The 16,407-nt window shown below is 37.0% G+C and overlaps 1 protein-coding gene across 1 annotated transcript in view; it reads right to left on the reverse strand.

Moving 5' to 3' along the window:
* Positions 1–16,407, reverse strand: part of MAP3K20 (mitogen-activated protein kinase kinase kinase 20) — a 183,209-nt gene that overhangs the window by 79,203 nt on the left and 87,599 nt on the right. The window contains exons 3-4 of the mRNA XM_047083311.1: positions 14,970–15,057; positions 4,336–4,437 (exon numbers count right to left, since the gene is read on the reverse strand). Of these exons, the coding sequence (XP_046939267.1) occupies positions 4,336–4,437; positions 14,970–15,057 (190 nt within the window). The remainder of the gene's footprint in view (positions 1–4,335; positions 4,438–14,969; positions 15,058–16,407) is intronic.

Consider the following 16,407-nt stretch of genomic DNA (forward strand, 5'->3'; position numbering starts at 1 on the left):
AAGGAAACCTTAATTTTCTGGAGTCTGCACAAAAATAGCACAGTTACAACCGGAAGAAGCGTTCCAATGACTAAGGTATTCCACTACCAGTTGCCTTCTAAATCAGCCAAAGTTCTGACCCAGGTTTTCAGTTTTCATCTGGATTTCTGCAGCTTGATTTATTTTCTCGGTACTCACTCTAATAAGCCCCTGGGAGTGCTGATGGGGTACGGGTGGGGAGAACTGGTTTGATTCATTAGTTGTGGTTGATAAAAGATTTTATGATCCTCAGATACAGAAACTTACAGGAGTTGCAAAATATTTTATTCTTTTTACAAGGATGAATCTTCAGGATAATCTATATTTAAATGCACTCCAAAATTCTCTCCAACATATTTAGAATGTAAATCAAGTTACTTCAGTAAACTGAATGTATATATAAAAAGTATAGTTTTATTATTTTGAATAAAAAATTATACATTACTGTTTTAAATCAGACTTTAAAAGATATATACTTCACAGTTATCCTCTTGGTAGTGACTCTTTTTCTGTATTTATGTACTATCTACCTTCTTAAAGAATAACATTTTCTATTGAAATATAGTATTTCCTTTCCCTTTTCTTCACAAATTGTCTTCTAAGTAATGGATGAAACAGCTTCCCCACCACCACAATCAAACAAGCTCCTTTTGTTAATGAATTATCCATTTACACATAATAAGTAGGCTTTGGTTCTGAGTATATACAAAATTTCAATTTTATTAAGGCTAATTTTTAAAGTAATCTATTATTTTTCTATCATTCTGATTGTTAAATATTGAAGAGTCATGCAAGAACAAAGAAAATTTAAAAATTTAAACTCCTGCATTATACAGATATTACTGAAAAGAGTCAGGGTGACAGAAGTCTCAGTAATTTAAGCAATCTCACACAAGACAGAGCTAGAATACAGGAGAGTGTTCTTCTAACATGACATTGTACATATTACAAACTAAAAATTCAATAGCTACCATTTGGATAACTTTTAATCATTTTTAGGACTGGATGTCATACCTCTTTCTTGCTTCAAGAACCAAATTCAGGTAGAATCTGTTTAATTACAATTAGAGGCAGGGCTAGATAGTTTTTATACCTGCTGACAAGTAGTGATTTCTTTTTTTTTTTTTTTTTTTAATTTTTTTTTTCAACGTTTATTTATTTTTGCGACAGAGAGAGACAGAGCATGAACGGGGGAGGGGCAGAGAGAGAGGGAGACACAGAATCGGAAACAGGCTCCAGGCTCTGAGCCATCAGCCCAGAGCCCGACGCGGGGCTCGAACTCACGGACCGCGAGATCGTGACCTGGCTGAAGTCGGAGGCTTAACCGACTGCGCCACCCAGGCGCCCCGACAAGTAGTGATTTCAAAACACAACACAAAAGCTTTAAATATAGGCATTTTCTTCCTTATGGCAGATATTTTGAGAAAAAATATTATAAGTTGTTTGTGTATAATGTATAACATACATTTACAGGATACTCAGTGTGTATAAACATAGCAGTAATCACAATCATATAAAATTCTCTTTAATTTGTTTTTACAGAGCCATCCATACTTCTGCCTTATTTTTATTACAGACAACGAAGAAGGCTGAAAAACGCCATCATCAGTTTTAAGATTTGGGTTCCCAAAGAAGTGACTGGTGTCATCTGGGGGAGATTTGGAATCAGGGAGGACCATTACCAGACCGGATCCAGGTTCACCTGTTTTAATCGTTCCCTTGACACACTGGTGAGTGACCTACAGCAGTTCAGACCTACTTGCTGGTCCGCCCTCCATTTCCCTTCCCAGTCAGAGAGAAGAGAGGCTTTTTTTTTGCTTTTTGGCTTTGAGGAGGTATTCTGTCAGCAGTAATGTTAAGCAATGCCTACTTCAAAATGCATGAATCAACTCTTATTTGAATAGAATTATTCATTCTTTGATTTCTCAACATCTTGTTGCTTCGATGTCTTCAATCGTGGTCAAACTGAAAGATACATGGCTGAATTTGAAACGGAATCAATAAAAATCAAGGGTTCCTTTCACTCTCCAAGTTCTGTGCAGAGCTTTACCAGACAGAGCTGAAGTCATTCTGAAAGCACTGATTTCTTCTTCCTTTTATAGGCCATTTTAAATATTAAGCATTACTTGGGACTATAAATAAACAAGTTTCTTCTCTGCCTCATTCTTCTCACCTGAGGCCAAACACGTTAGAACTTGCCTTTTAGAGCAATTCGCCAGCCATGAAAACGTGATGTCATTACTCTGCAGTCTGGCATGCAGTCCCCGTCTACTCATTCCCTCCATCCCTACTCTGTCCCTGGAGTTCCAGCAGTCTACTACTTAATTAGCCCTGCTCTTTCTCTTCTTTGTCCTTCTGACACCCAGTGCCAGCCGTCTTGAGAAACCCCAGCGATGACTGAGCTGATCTGGAGCCAAGGGACTTGCCCCTCAGACAAGGACTGTGCAGGGAAAGGGCCGGAGGGAAGAGGTTCACAGGCTGAGGGCCAGGGAAGCTGAAGTGGCACGTGCACAGCAGGAAGCGGAGTGACTGATGTCAGTTGATTTGTTTGCTGTCTATCCATCCTAAGTGCCATTAAGTAATAACATGGGTGTAATTGGCTGAGCACCCTAAACGCAAATGTCTGTAAGGTGAAGTGCTTTAAGCCAGAGACTGCCTGTATATGCGTTTACATTTATGTGTGTGTGTGTTTCCACAATGCTTCCGGTGGTTCTCCGAAATAGCACACCACCCTGCTTACAAACAGGCGGTTCCCGTGTACTAGCGACACATACAGGAGTGACTATGATGTTACAGGAAAATGTCTTTAAGAATGCCAAAATTTAAGGCTGATTTTGAAATGCCTGATGCATGAATACACAATTAAGTTAATTAACGTAGCCAAAGCCTTAGGCACACCATCCTAAACACAGAGCTTGTTATTCTTATAAGGTAATGAAGTATGGTTCAGCAGCAGCATTTTGCATGAAATTAAAAAAAAACTTTTTTTTTTCACTTTCCCTATTTGAAGAATTTGGCAGGTGTTGATGAAACTTAAAACTGACAAGATAATTCCCCAAAGGAAAGACTATTACTTTTGGAAGTCACTGTGTGACTTCCCAGTGAAAGCAAAGTATGAGTTGCTCTCCTTACTGAGTGCTAAATATCCTTTTATTTGCTTTGTAAAGAGATGCTTATCGAGCTTAGACTAGCGAGATGCAAAGAAGTGAAGTGCCTGGGTAAAATCTGGACACCCTTACTTTCTAGGGGTTGCTAGAATACAAGTGTAACTATCAGCATTCATTATTTAGATTAAGTTGTTTCCAAAGCAACTTTGACAGTTATAAATAAAACTCAGAGACCTTCAGTTAGGAAAATGGAAAAGAAAAGATAAAAATAAACGGAATTTAAATTGCTTTAGAAAGCATTAGTCTATGCAGGAATTTATGAGGGAAAAAGAACTGGGCACCTTGTTTAGGGGTTTTGGGTATTAAAAATATTTCATTTCCAAGGATGACTTCCAAGTTTACATTAAATATAAAATAAAATCTGAATTGCTTTCACATGGCAGGACAAATAAAACTTTTTTTTTGAAAGTGGTTACTATTTTTAGCATATTATTATGTACACAAAATGAGTAGAACTAATCCCACAATAAATCACGTTTTCTGGATACTAAGTCTGAGTGGAGTCTTGCAGAACAACAGAATTATGATCTTTCCATTTAATGTGTTGATCAAGCAAGCTGGTCAATTACAATGTCACAAAATGTGGCAAAAATGGCTGCCCTGGAGCCACGGATTTTGTTAGGACTTGGTTTTAGGGAAAGAAATAAAGTAAAGAGAGAAAAAGAATGCAGGAGTGGAAAGGCAGGGACTTAAAATATCTATACAAAAGGGGGGGAGGGAGAGAGGGAGGGAGAGAGAGGGAGGGAGGGAGGGAGGTAGGGAGAGAGAGACACACAAACCAAAAATCCTGACTGTTAACTATAGAGAACAAAAAGATGGCTGCTGGGGGGGGCGGTGATGGGTGAAACAGGTGAAGAGGATTAAGGAGTGCACTTGTCCTGATGAGCACTGAGTAATGTAGAGAATTGTTGAATCACTATATTGTACACCTGAAGTGAATGTAACACAGTATGTTATATAACTATACTTGAATTAAAATACGAAATACAATGAAAATATCTGTACAGAAAGTTGCAGAACTCCTGGTACTTTTAGTCTGAAAAAGAAACATCTAAAGACACAGAAGAACAAATCTTCTGCCTTAAGTCACCACATCAAGATGGGAAAACGTGCCCCACCAATTCTGTGAGAACACAGGAAGCTTTGTTACCTTTGGCTACATCAGTGGCCCAGGTCATAATGTGATCCATGTCCATCTCTTCACTTCTGTTACTATTAATGTAATCATAGAGTGATCCCAGAGAAGCATATTCTAGTTTCAAAGGAAAGACAAGCATATAATTAAAATCCAGGTGCATTTCAGAAATAAGACTGTGTACCCATGAAAGGATTTAACAAAGGACATTAAAAGCACATAAGGACCGTTCCATGCTGAGGTTTCTTAAAGTTAATACCATCCTGAAAAGAAATTTGTCAAAGACAAGACCACTGACAGAACGAATACTAGAACTTCAACTGAGGCCGAAACCAAACACCACTTGGATGGAGCTGAGAAACACAAAGAGGTGTCGGAAGAATGGATCTGAAACAAAGGCAGGCGTGTATGTAAGTATTTCTTTTAACAACTGTCATTCTTATGAGAGAGAGAGAGGAAGATTAAATTCATAAGAGCATCTGTGTGACAAGGTAAACAAATCAATCCCTGTTGCATCAGGATTTAGAAGAGCCCTCAAAATTTAAGCACACACACAAAAACCTTTGAGATAGAAAAATGGCTTTGAGACATATATTACCTACCATGAAGTTCGCCTACTGTATGTGTACAATTGGGTGATTTTCGGTAAATTGACAGAGCTGGGCAACCACCACCCAATCCAATGTTAGAACCTTTCCATCATTCCAAGGGGCTCCCTTGTGCCCCTTTGCAGTTAAGCTCCGCTCTCAGCCCCAGCCCTACATACGGTCTGATTTCTTGCTCTACAAATATACCCTTTCTGCACATTTCATGTAAATGGAACCATACATGTGGCCTTTTGTGTCTGACTTTTTTCTCTTAACATGATTCTGAGGCTCATTCATGCTGTACTCTATTCCTTTTTATTGTTGAATAATAACAATCCATTGTGTGGATCTACCACAATTATTTTTATTCATTCACCAGTTAATAGATATTTGGGCTATTCCTGATTTTTGACTATTATGAATAGTGTCCTATCAACATTTGTGTACATGCCTTTGTAAGGAAGTATGTTTTCATTTCTCTTGGGTAGATTCCTAGAAGAGGAATTGCTGGGGTATATAGTAAGTTTATGTTCAACTTTTTAAGAAACTATCAAACTGCTTTCCAAAGAGGCTGTATCATTTTATACTCCCACTAGCACTCTATGAGGGTTTCAGTTTCTCCACATCCTTGTCAACACTTGGTATTGTCTGTGTTTTTAATTATAGCCATTTTAGTGTATAATTCCAGTGGCATCTCATATTGTTAACTGCATCTTCCTAGTGACTAATAAAGTTGAACATCTTTTCAAGTGCCTATTAGCCCCTAGTATATGTTCTTAGGCAAAATGTCTATTTGAATAGTTTTCCCGCTTTAAAATTAGGTTTATTAATATTGAATTTTAGGAGTCCCTTGTTTATTCTGGAAGCAAGTCCTTTATCAGATTTATGATTTTAAACATCTTCTCCGAGTCTGTAACTTGTCTTTTCATTCCCTTAACAGCATCTTTCAAAGACCAAAAATTCTTAATTTTGATGAAGTCAAATATATCATTTTTCTCTTTTATGGATTGTGCTTTTGGTGTCATATCTCAGAACTCTGCCTAACCCAAAAGTATATAGATTTTCTCCTGTTTTCTTCTGAGAGTTCTACAGTTTTAGCTCTTCCACTTAGATCTATCACCCATTTTGGGTTCATTTTTGTGTGTGGTTTAAGGGGAGGATTTAAGATAAATTTTTTTGCATGTGGACTTCTAACTGTCCTGGCACAATTTGTTGAAAAGACTACCTTTAATTTTTTTTTTTTTATGTTTGTTTATTTTTGAAGGAGAGAGATACAGAGCGTGAGCAGGGAGGGGCAGAGAGAGAGAGGGAGACACAGCATCCAAAGCAGGCTCCAGGCTCTGAGCTGTCAGCAGAGTCCAACGTGGGGCTCGAACTTACAAACCACAAGATCATGACCTGAGGTGAAGTCAGACGCTTAACCGACTGAGCCATCCAGGCGTCCTGAAGAGACTATCTTTTACCCATTGTCTTGGCACCTTTGTTGAAAATAAATTAACAATCAATGTAGGATTTTTTCCCCTAAATTCTTAATTTTGTTACATTGGCTATATGCCTATCCTTGTGCTGATACTACACCTATTCTTGTGCTATATTGCTGATTACTACAGACTTATAAGTATTGATATGACATAGTCTAAGTCTTCAACCTTAGTTCTTTTAAAAATCTAGGTCTTGGGGCGCCTGGGTGGCGCAGTCGGTTAAGCGTCCGACTTCAGCCAGGTCACGATCTCGCGGTCCGTGAGTTCGAGCCCCGCGTCAGGCTCTGGGCTGAAACGTTGAAAAAAATTAAAAAAAAAATCTAGGTCTTTTGCATTTCTTACGTGAATTTTAGAATCACCTTGTAATGTCTTATTTTAAAAAAATTTGCTGGGATTTAGATATGAATCATTTTTGAATTCATAAAATCAATTTGGGGGGGTCACCTGGGTGGCTCAGTTGGTTAAGTGTCCAACTTTGGGTTCAGCTCATGATCTCACAGTTCTTGAGTTCTAGCCAGGCTCTGTGCTGACAGCTCAGAGCCTGGAGCCTGCTTCAGATTCTGTGTCTCCCTCTCTCTCTGCCCCTCCCCTGCTCACGCTCTCTCAAAAATTAATAAACATTAAAAAAATTTTTAATAATAAATCAATTTGGGGGAGAATTGCCATCTTGACAGTAATGAGTCTTCCAAACTATGAACATGTAACATTTCTTCTCCATATTATTTAGATCTATAGTTTCTCTCAGCAGTATTTTATACTTTTCATGGTAAAAATCTTATACTTCTTTACTAAATTTATCCTCAACTATTTTATTCTTTTTGATACTGCGAATGAAATTATTTCTTTTTTCTTTTTAAGATTTTATTTTTAAGCAATCTCTACACCCAACGTAGGGGTCAAACTTACAACCCCAAGATCAAGAGTTGTATGCTCTAACCAACTGAGCCAGCCAGGCACCCTGAATTAAATTGTTTCTTAATTTCATTTTTAGACTGTTCATTCTCGATATATAGAAATACAACTGATTTTTTTTACATTAATCTTGGATCCTTGTGACCTTGCTTATGAGCTTTGGTAGATTTTGTGGATTCCTTGGGATTTTCTACACACAGGATCATGTCATATGAGACACTTTTACTTCTTCCTTTCCAGTATAGACTCCTTTTATTTTTCTTATCTAATTGTACTGGCTAGAACCTCCAGTATAATGCTGAATAGATGTGGCAAGAGTGGAACCTCACTACCCTGTCCCAGTCTTACGAAAAGAGCATTCAATTTCATAACTGCCTTACATTAATTGATTTCAGATGTTAAACTGTGCATTAATTACATTAATTGATTTCACATGTTAAACCAACTGTGCATTTTGGGGATAAATTCCATTTGGTATATAATGGTATATAATTCTTTTTATAGGTGGCTGGATTCAGTTTGCTAATACAGATCTTCCTTGACTTACAATGGGGTTACATCTCAATAAGCCCATCATAAACTGAAAATATGGTTAAGCTGAAAATGCATTTAGTACACCTAACCTACCAAACATCAATGCTTAGCCTAGCTCACCTTAAACATGCTCAGAACACTTAGATTACCCTATAGCTGGCCAAAATTATCTAACACAGAGCCTATTTTATAATAAAGAGTTGAATATCTCATGTAATTTATTGAATACTGTACTGAAAGTGAAATGCAGAATGGTTCTACGGGCAAAGAATGCTTGTAGGTGTAGTGGTTGTTCACCCTTGTGATCGTGTATCTGAGCTCTGGTTCACTGCCACTGTTGCCCAGCATCACAACCGAGTACCGTACCACATACCACTGGCTCAAGAAAAGATCAAAATTCAAAATGTGAAGTACTGTTTCTGCTGAATGCATATTGCTTTTGTACCACTGTAAAGTCAAAAAATTGTAACTTTGAACCATTGTAAGTTGGGGACCTTCTGTACGCAGTTAAGAATTTTTGCATCTATGTCCATGAGGGATACTGATCAATAGTTTTCTTATTGTGTTTTTGTCTGGCTTTGGTATTGGGATAATACTGGCATTACGGAATGAGTTAGTAAGTGTTCCTTCTTCCTCTATTTTCTGAAACAGTATGGGAAGGATTGGTGTTATTTTTTATATAAACATTTGATAGAATACCCCATTAAAATCATTTGGGTTTGGGCTTTTCCTTATGGAAACATTTTAAATTACTAATTCTAATTTCTTTGTTATAGGTCTGTTTAGATTTTCTGTTTCCTCTTGAGTCCATTTTGATAACTTATATCTTTATAGGAATTTGTTTATTATATCTAAATTACCAAATTTGTTGACATAAAGTTGGTCAACTTCAAGTTTCTGTTGAGGCCATAGTACTATCCTCTCCTTCATTTCTGATTTTGCTAATATGTACATTCTCCCTTTTCTCTTGGTCAGTGTAGCTACTGGTTTGTCAGTTTCACTGATCTTTTCAAAGACCAAATGTGTAGTTTCATTGATTCTACTCTATTATTTTTCTGTTTTCTATTTTATCATGTTCTGCTCTCATCTTTATTACTTCCTTTCTTTGGCTTATTTTGGGTTTATTTGGTTCTTTTTTGTGGTTTCTTAAGATTGAAGTTTAGATGATCAATTTTGGGCTTTTTTTGACTTAGGTGTTTAAAGCTATAAATTTCCCTCTAAGTATTACTTTACCTGCCTCCTATGATTTTGTTATGTTGCATTTTTCATTTACTCTGTCCAAAATATTTTAAAGTCCATTGTGATTTCCTCTTTGACTCACTGAGTATTTAGAAGTGTGTTGTTTAATTTCCAAATATTGGGGTTTTTTTCAGATTTCTTTCTTGTGTTGATTTCTAACTTAATTCTACTGTAGTGGAGAACATAAATTGCATTATTACAATCCTTTTAGATGTATCGAGATTTATTTCATAGCCTCACTTATGCTGTATCCTGGAGAATGTTCCATGTGTACTTAAAAAGAATGTATATTTTTTGTTAAGTGGTGTGTTCTATGTATGGTGACTTAGATAGAATTGATGGAGAGTGTTTGTCAAGTCTTCTAGATCCTTGCTATTTTCCGTCTAGCTGTCCTATAAATTACTGAGAGTAGGGTAGTGAAATCAAATGTTGCTGAATTGCCTATTTATCCTTTACATTTTGTCAGTTTTTGCTTCTTGTACTTTGTGGGCCTGTTGTTAGGTGTGTATACATTTCAGGTGCTCTATCTTTCTAGTGGGATGATCCTTTTATCATTATGAAATGACCCTATTCATCTCTATTTCTTCTCTTAAGTCTATTTTGTCTGAAATTAATGTAGTTACTCCAATTCTCTCATGGTTAGTGTTTGCATGATAGGTCTTTTTCCATCCATTTACTTTCAACGTTTCTGTGTCTTTGAATCTAAAATGTGTCTCTTGTAGAGGCGCCTGAGTGGCTCAGTCAAACATCCAGCTCTCAATTTTGGCACAGTCATGAGATCAAGCCCTGCATTGGGACCCATGCTGAGTGCAGAACCTGCTTGGGATTTTCTCTCTCCCTCTCTCTCTGCACCAACCCCTGCTCATGCTTTCTCTCTCTTTCAAATAAACATTAAAAAATAAAATAAAATGTGTCTCTTATAGACAGCATATTGTTGGATCTTGCTCTTTTAAATCCAGTCTGACAATCTCTGTCTTTTGACTAGAAAGTTTAGACCATTCACACTTAATGTAATTATCGATATGGCTGGATTTGATTTTGCCATATTGTTTTTTACATGTCTCCCATCCTTCTCAGTCATCTTCTCTTCCTTTACTGCCCTCTTCTATGTTAATATTTTTTATTTATAATTTAATTCCTCAGTTGATTTTTTTCCTATATTTCACGAGTGGACTTTCTTCATGGTAGCTAAAGGGAATATAAAATACATCTTAATTTAGCACAACCTATTTCAACACTAAATTCTAGTAAAATAAACTGTTCTCTAATACAGCTCCATTCCCTCCCTCATTTTTATGCTATTACTGTAAAATAGATCTATATTTTTTAAGTAAGCAAAACAGCAAAAAAATAATTTTTTAATTATTGCTTCATGCAACTTTATGTTTTTAAGGATGTTACAAGAAGAAATAAGAACAAATACACACATGGAGTGTTTTAGAGTAGCCCACATATTTATCATTTCCAGTGCCCTTTATTTCTCCTTGAATTACTATCTGTTGTCATTTTCTTTTAGCCTGAAGGACTTCTTTTAGTATTTCTTGTACGGCAGAACTAATAACAAATTCTCTCATCCTTTATTCAAGCACATCTTTGCTTTGTTTTCATTTTTATTTTTTACTTATTTTTTTAAATGTTTATTTATTTTTGAGATAGAGAGAGACAGTGTGAGCAGGGGAGGGGCAGAGAGAGAGGAAGACACAGAAGCAGAAGTAGGCTCCAGGCTCTGAGCTGTTAGCACACAGCCTGATGCGAGGCTCGAACTCACGAACCGTGAGATCATGAACTGAGCCAAAGTCGGACACTCAACTGACTGAGCCACCCAGGTGCCCCATCTTTGTTTTCATTTTTAAAGGATAATTTTTGCTGGATGTAATTTTTTCTTTCAGCATTTTAAATGTCTACTGTTTCTGGCCTTTATTGTTGTAGATGAGAAGTTGCCATTAATCTTATTGTTATTCCCTTAGAGGTGAGAAGTTGTTTTTATTTACTACTTCCAAGGGTTTCACTTTGTCTTTAACAATCTAGTTTGTGTCTAGGTATGGGTTCTTTTGAATCTATCCTACTTAAGAGTTCACTGAGCTTCTCCAGTACATAGGTGAATGCGTTTTATCAAATTCAGTTTTTCTGGCCATTATTTCTTCAACTATTTTTCTGTTTTTTTCCATTTTCTACTCCTCTTCTCTTTCTGCTACTATTACACATTAGTACACCTGATGTCGTCCATAGGTCTCTGAGGTTCTGTTCATCCTTACACAAATTTTTTCTCTTTTTCATACTGGACAGTTTCTATTGGCCCAGTTTTAAGTTCACTGATTTTTTTTCTTTGCTATCTCAAATGTGCTATTCAGTCACTCTACATTATTTTTCATTTTAATTATGGTCCTTTTCGGATTCGGAGAAAAGACCAACACAATATCAAAGCATGCAAATTAGATGTGTCTGTGCCTAAAATAAATCAAGATCAAGTTCAAGTTCAAGGAAGTGAGATCAGGCACTAAAAAATTAGTATGTTTTCCATGGTTGAGTTTAATGAGAATTTGGGCCTGTTGAAGAGTCATGTAGAACTAGTATCTTCCTCTCTCCTCTCTTCGAGTAGTAAAAGAGGTCATGTAGAATCGGTAACAAACTTAAGAGGTGACAGCAGCCCTAGACACAAAGATTTAATTCCCTAGGCCTCTGAAACCCTCAACCACCTTCCCCTGGAGTCCTGGGACCCAGTCTGCCTCCAGGTACTTTGTGCAGCTTCCTCTCCAATGTGGCTACAAAAGAACTACATGACCTAGTATCTAACAATCCCACCTTCCTCCCCAGGGGTTATCTCACCATTAGACTCTGAATCATCAAGTATGTGTGTAAATACCTATCAAGAAAACAAAAATAAAAGAATGGGAGTAGTACAGAATTAAGAGGTTTCCAAAGATCAAAGAAAAGGTGACCCATTACTGTATCTTTTCTTTTGACTCTGTAGTCTGAGTTTTAGTCACTCCATTTCTTTGTAGGTCTGGGGGAAAGAGGCCCACTTCCCCTCCAAGGGAAATAAAGTGGCAGTTGCCTCTAGAATTCTTCCTCACATCCCCCTATAAGCAGGTTTTTTAAGTCTGTGATGAAAAGTTTCAGGACACACACACACACACACACACACACACACACACACACACACACACTCCCACCAAGAAATCATCTATTCTAGTCCCTTCATTCACATGGGAGAAAACTGAGACATAGATCATCAGAGATCCATCAATGCAGCTTTGGCAGAATCATGACAAGACCTCACATCTCCCATTTCCAATACCAGTGTCCATTCTATTCCAACACTCTGACAAATCATTCTTTCAAGTCCTCCGTATGAGTGACAACAGCTGCTTGCTGCAACAACCTTTTCTGTTAACAAACTCAAGTGGAATGGATTCAAGTTTCCCCTCTCAGAACCCCAACATCTGAGAAATCTGACAGAGTTCAAAAGAGGGGGAGCCAGCTAAGCTGGATGATCAAGGTCTATGTGCCTGTTTGTCTCTCTGTTCTCTCTTCACCTCCCCATATTAAGACTTATTTGTGCTCATTTCAAGAGGCAGAATAGCTGTTATCATCCCCAACGCATCTGATCTCCCCAGCTAGGCTCAGTTGGCAAATAGACCGCTACCCACGCACAGAACATGGCTTGATCTTTAAGCTACAGGTCATTTGAGAAGTTCACATTTATTTGGTGGATACTTGTAAACAATCAAAATTAGTATTTCTAGAAACAAAAATAATCTTATCAAATTAATACACTTTAAAACACCAAAACTTGGCTAAGAAGTGTCTTTAATAATCAACCTCACAGGTCAATAAAAGAGCCACAAATACACAATTTACTATTACCTGACAATTGTGAAATTTGTGTGGTTTTAAAGAAATGTTTAATGTTAACAGTTGCTTATTACCGGCTCCACAGAGAAACAGACATGGATCTAAAAAGAGCTAATCAATTATAACCAAAGATGTGGGGCAGGTCTAGGTATGAGCACGGAATGCTAGAGGGGTACATGAAATAAAGGACCAGCTAGTCCATTAAAAAAAAAAAACTAAATAAAATCAAACTTACTCATCCAACTCCTTGGATCCTTTCTTCCTCTTTTGGATGAGAACACCCGAGGTGAGTATGCTGGCTAACAATGAATGTGTTTCACATCCTCCTTGGGACTCAGAATAAACTCTTAGAAAAAGGAATTCACACCATGACTCAAGTCCCTTTTTCTATTCCTCATCCTCACCTCAAGAAGCTACAAAACTTCATAAATAGTCCACTGAGTTCATTAAAGCTAATGTCTTCCACTCAAAAGTATTAAACGTCAAGGGTACAAGACAAGAAGCACAGTATCTAATCTATCTCTAATCTAATAGTATCTAATAGTATAGTATTAGCATAGTATCTAATCTAATCTCTTTGGAGCGCCATGCTTTCATCTGCTAGGTAAGAATAATTTAAGTCACAAATGAGGAACAGAAAACTGGATTCAGATTTTAAAGGTAAACCCAACTAGTTAAAAGTAAATATGATGGAACAATATGGTACCTGGGACAGGACGAGGTTTAACTTTAGTCAGAAATATGACGTAAGTTAAATGTGGTTTACACCCGAACACTGTAACTCATTCTTGGGTATGCAGGTTAATAGGAAAGAGCAGAAACTGCCACATTACCCCATTTTAGGCATAGACCTAAATACATATAGCTAAATAGGGATAAAATTCCCTCCATGTAAGAACTTAGGTAAAAATGCTATTTATCAGAGTAAGAGCCTGTTAAACTGCTTGCTGCTCAAAGACAGAAGTTACAGAACTATATCCCTTGGATGGGAAGAACTGGTGCCCTGAGCCGTCTAGAGCCCAGGCTGCATTTAAGAAGAGGTGCTTCTGTAGAAGGTCAATCTGAGAAATTTAGTGGATCTACCACTAGCTGGATGACCTTGGGAAAGGTACTTAAGTTAGAGTTTTAGTTTCTTATTTATGAAATAGAAATTACTTTACCTATCTTATGGGGTTACTGTAAGTGTTAGATGAGAGCGTTTATAAGAAAGTACTGAATCCAAACCTTTTTATTGAGGGTTATTTTGGTTATTACTTTCTGTAAAGAAAATTATAGGTGTTACCACTATAGCAGAAGAAGACAGGGTTAATCTTTTAAGGTTTCTTGTTGGTTTTGTTTTAATCAAAGAACAGCCATGATAAAGAACGTGACCAAAGTCATTTATTATAAAATTGAATGTTATACTTATTATAGACCTAAAGCTGCTTATTGGATTGTACACATATGAGCACAAAGTATTAAAAACATGGGTCTTCGTTTTTATATGGCAACATTTTCTGTGTGATCCTTTCTGGAAAGGGTATTCCCATCAGTTATAAACTGCTGCTCCAAATGTGATAATTTAGATCAAGGTCATTACCAACCCCGATGACCAAACCTGAAAAATATTATTCTCACGTCAGAGACCTTGAGGAAAGAATGCTCTAAAGGGATTAAAATACCTTGCAAAGAATTACAACATGAACAGCTCAAGAAATCTTAATTTGTAAAAGGTCACGGAGTTACAAAAAACATTGCTCATTTCAGCTAATTAAATGAAATTTTAGTTAAACGGCACCTTTAAATATTGGTATTGCAGCTGCGAGTGCATTTAAATAGCATTTACGCAGATATAATTAGCACAATTAAACATGGGTAGAAGTGGAAACACCATTCTTAATTATATTGATATAATCAGTTTTATTAATGCTTTATAGCAACAGAAGTGACATCTGACAGTAGCACACAATTCATGACTGAACCTAATATTAAGCATTTTAGCATATTAAGGAATCTAAAGCTAGGTAATTGGGGAAAGAAAAGTCAAATGATTCGTGCCTACCTGTGACGATACCATAGTTGGGAGGTTCAAGAATTACTCCATAAAACTGGATGATGTTTCTGTGACTGAGGACACTGAGTATTTCTGCCTGTACAAAAATCAAATACAAAGTTACATAAAATTTCACCTTTATAAAAGTCTCATAAAATAGGTTTCCTATTCAATTTCCTTTAACATACATTTACGAAGATATATGTGTGCTCAACAAGTATGGGATGCTGATAGAACTCTGTCTTAGCAGTTGTCTTGAAAGTTTAAGGATTTAAAAAAAGTTTGTTTTAATGTTTATTTTATTTGTGAGAGAGACACAACACACACATGCACACGCGCGCGCACACACACACACACACGCAGAGTGTGAGCGGGGGAGGGGCAGAGAAAGAGGGAGACAGAATCTGAAGCAGGCTCTAGGCTCTGAGCTGTCAGCACAGAGCCCAACGCGGAGCTCGAACCCATGAACCGTGAGATCATGACCTGAGCCTAAGTTGGACGCCTAACCGACTGAGCCACCCAGGTGCCCAAGTTTAAGAATTTCTATTGAAACTTCCTAAAAATGTAAAAAGGAAATGGGGTTGAAGTGGCAATACCATATTTATTTACAGAAAGCCCTCTTCCTAAGAGTTGAATGGGTGTTTTCTGCATCACGTCTTCTGAGAGACTCAAGACTGAACTTCTATTGCCTGGGTGAAGAATCATGATAAAATTAAGGGAGGATTTCTTAACTATTACTGAAATACATTCAAGTAATAGCCATTTATATTATCTAATCATTCAAATGTATTATCGCTCTTTGCTATATGCAGCAAGGTGCTGTAAAGGATGTAAGGGTGGATTCCTGACCTTCAGCAGTGATTTGATAGGGAAGCCATACTTTACATTTGAAATGTATTAAATATTAGCAAACTGTACTGCAGAGTGACATCATAAAAAATAAATTTTATTTATTAAACTTAATTTTAATGAAAAAACAGAGCTACTTCTGCTAATGTCTGTAGAAGAACATTTTCTAAATTAACTAAATCACATGGAGTTACCAGTTTTATGGAGATAAAATATTGCTAATCAGGAATTATAATACAGCTAGATATAAAATCACTTAAGTACGAAAACATTTAATATTTTTAAATGAAAAGCATGTGATTGGCAGTAAGTAAATAGGAGATTTATAATTCCCCATGCCAGAAAGGGTATCATCAAGAATGTAAGCAATTAATTGGGGCACCTGGGTGGCTCAGTCGATCTGGCTTCAGCTTAGGTCATGATCTCATGGTCTGTGAGTTCGAGCCCCACATCGGGCTCTGTGCTGACAGCTCAGAGCCTAGAGACTGCTTTGGATTCTGTGTCTCCCTCTCTCTCTCTGCTCCTTCCCTGCTCACAGTCTCACTCTCTCGAAAAACAAACATTAAAAAAATAAAAAAGAATGTAAGCAATTAAGGAA

This window comes from Lynx rufus, unplaced genomic scaffold (assembly GCF_022079265.1).
Source record: "Lynx rufus isolate CCGP_SWC_20201006 ecotype Redwood Valley unplaced genomic scaffold, mLynRuf1.p SCAF_2, whole genome shotgun sequence".
In the NCBI taxonomy this organism is placed as follows: domain Eukaryota; kingdom Metazoa; phylum Chordata; class Mammalia; order Carnivora; family Felidae; genus Lynx; species Lynx rufus.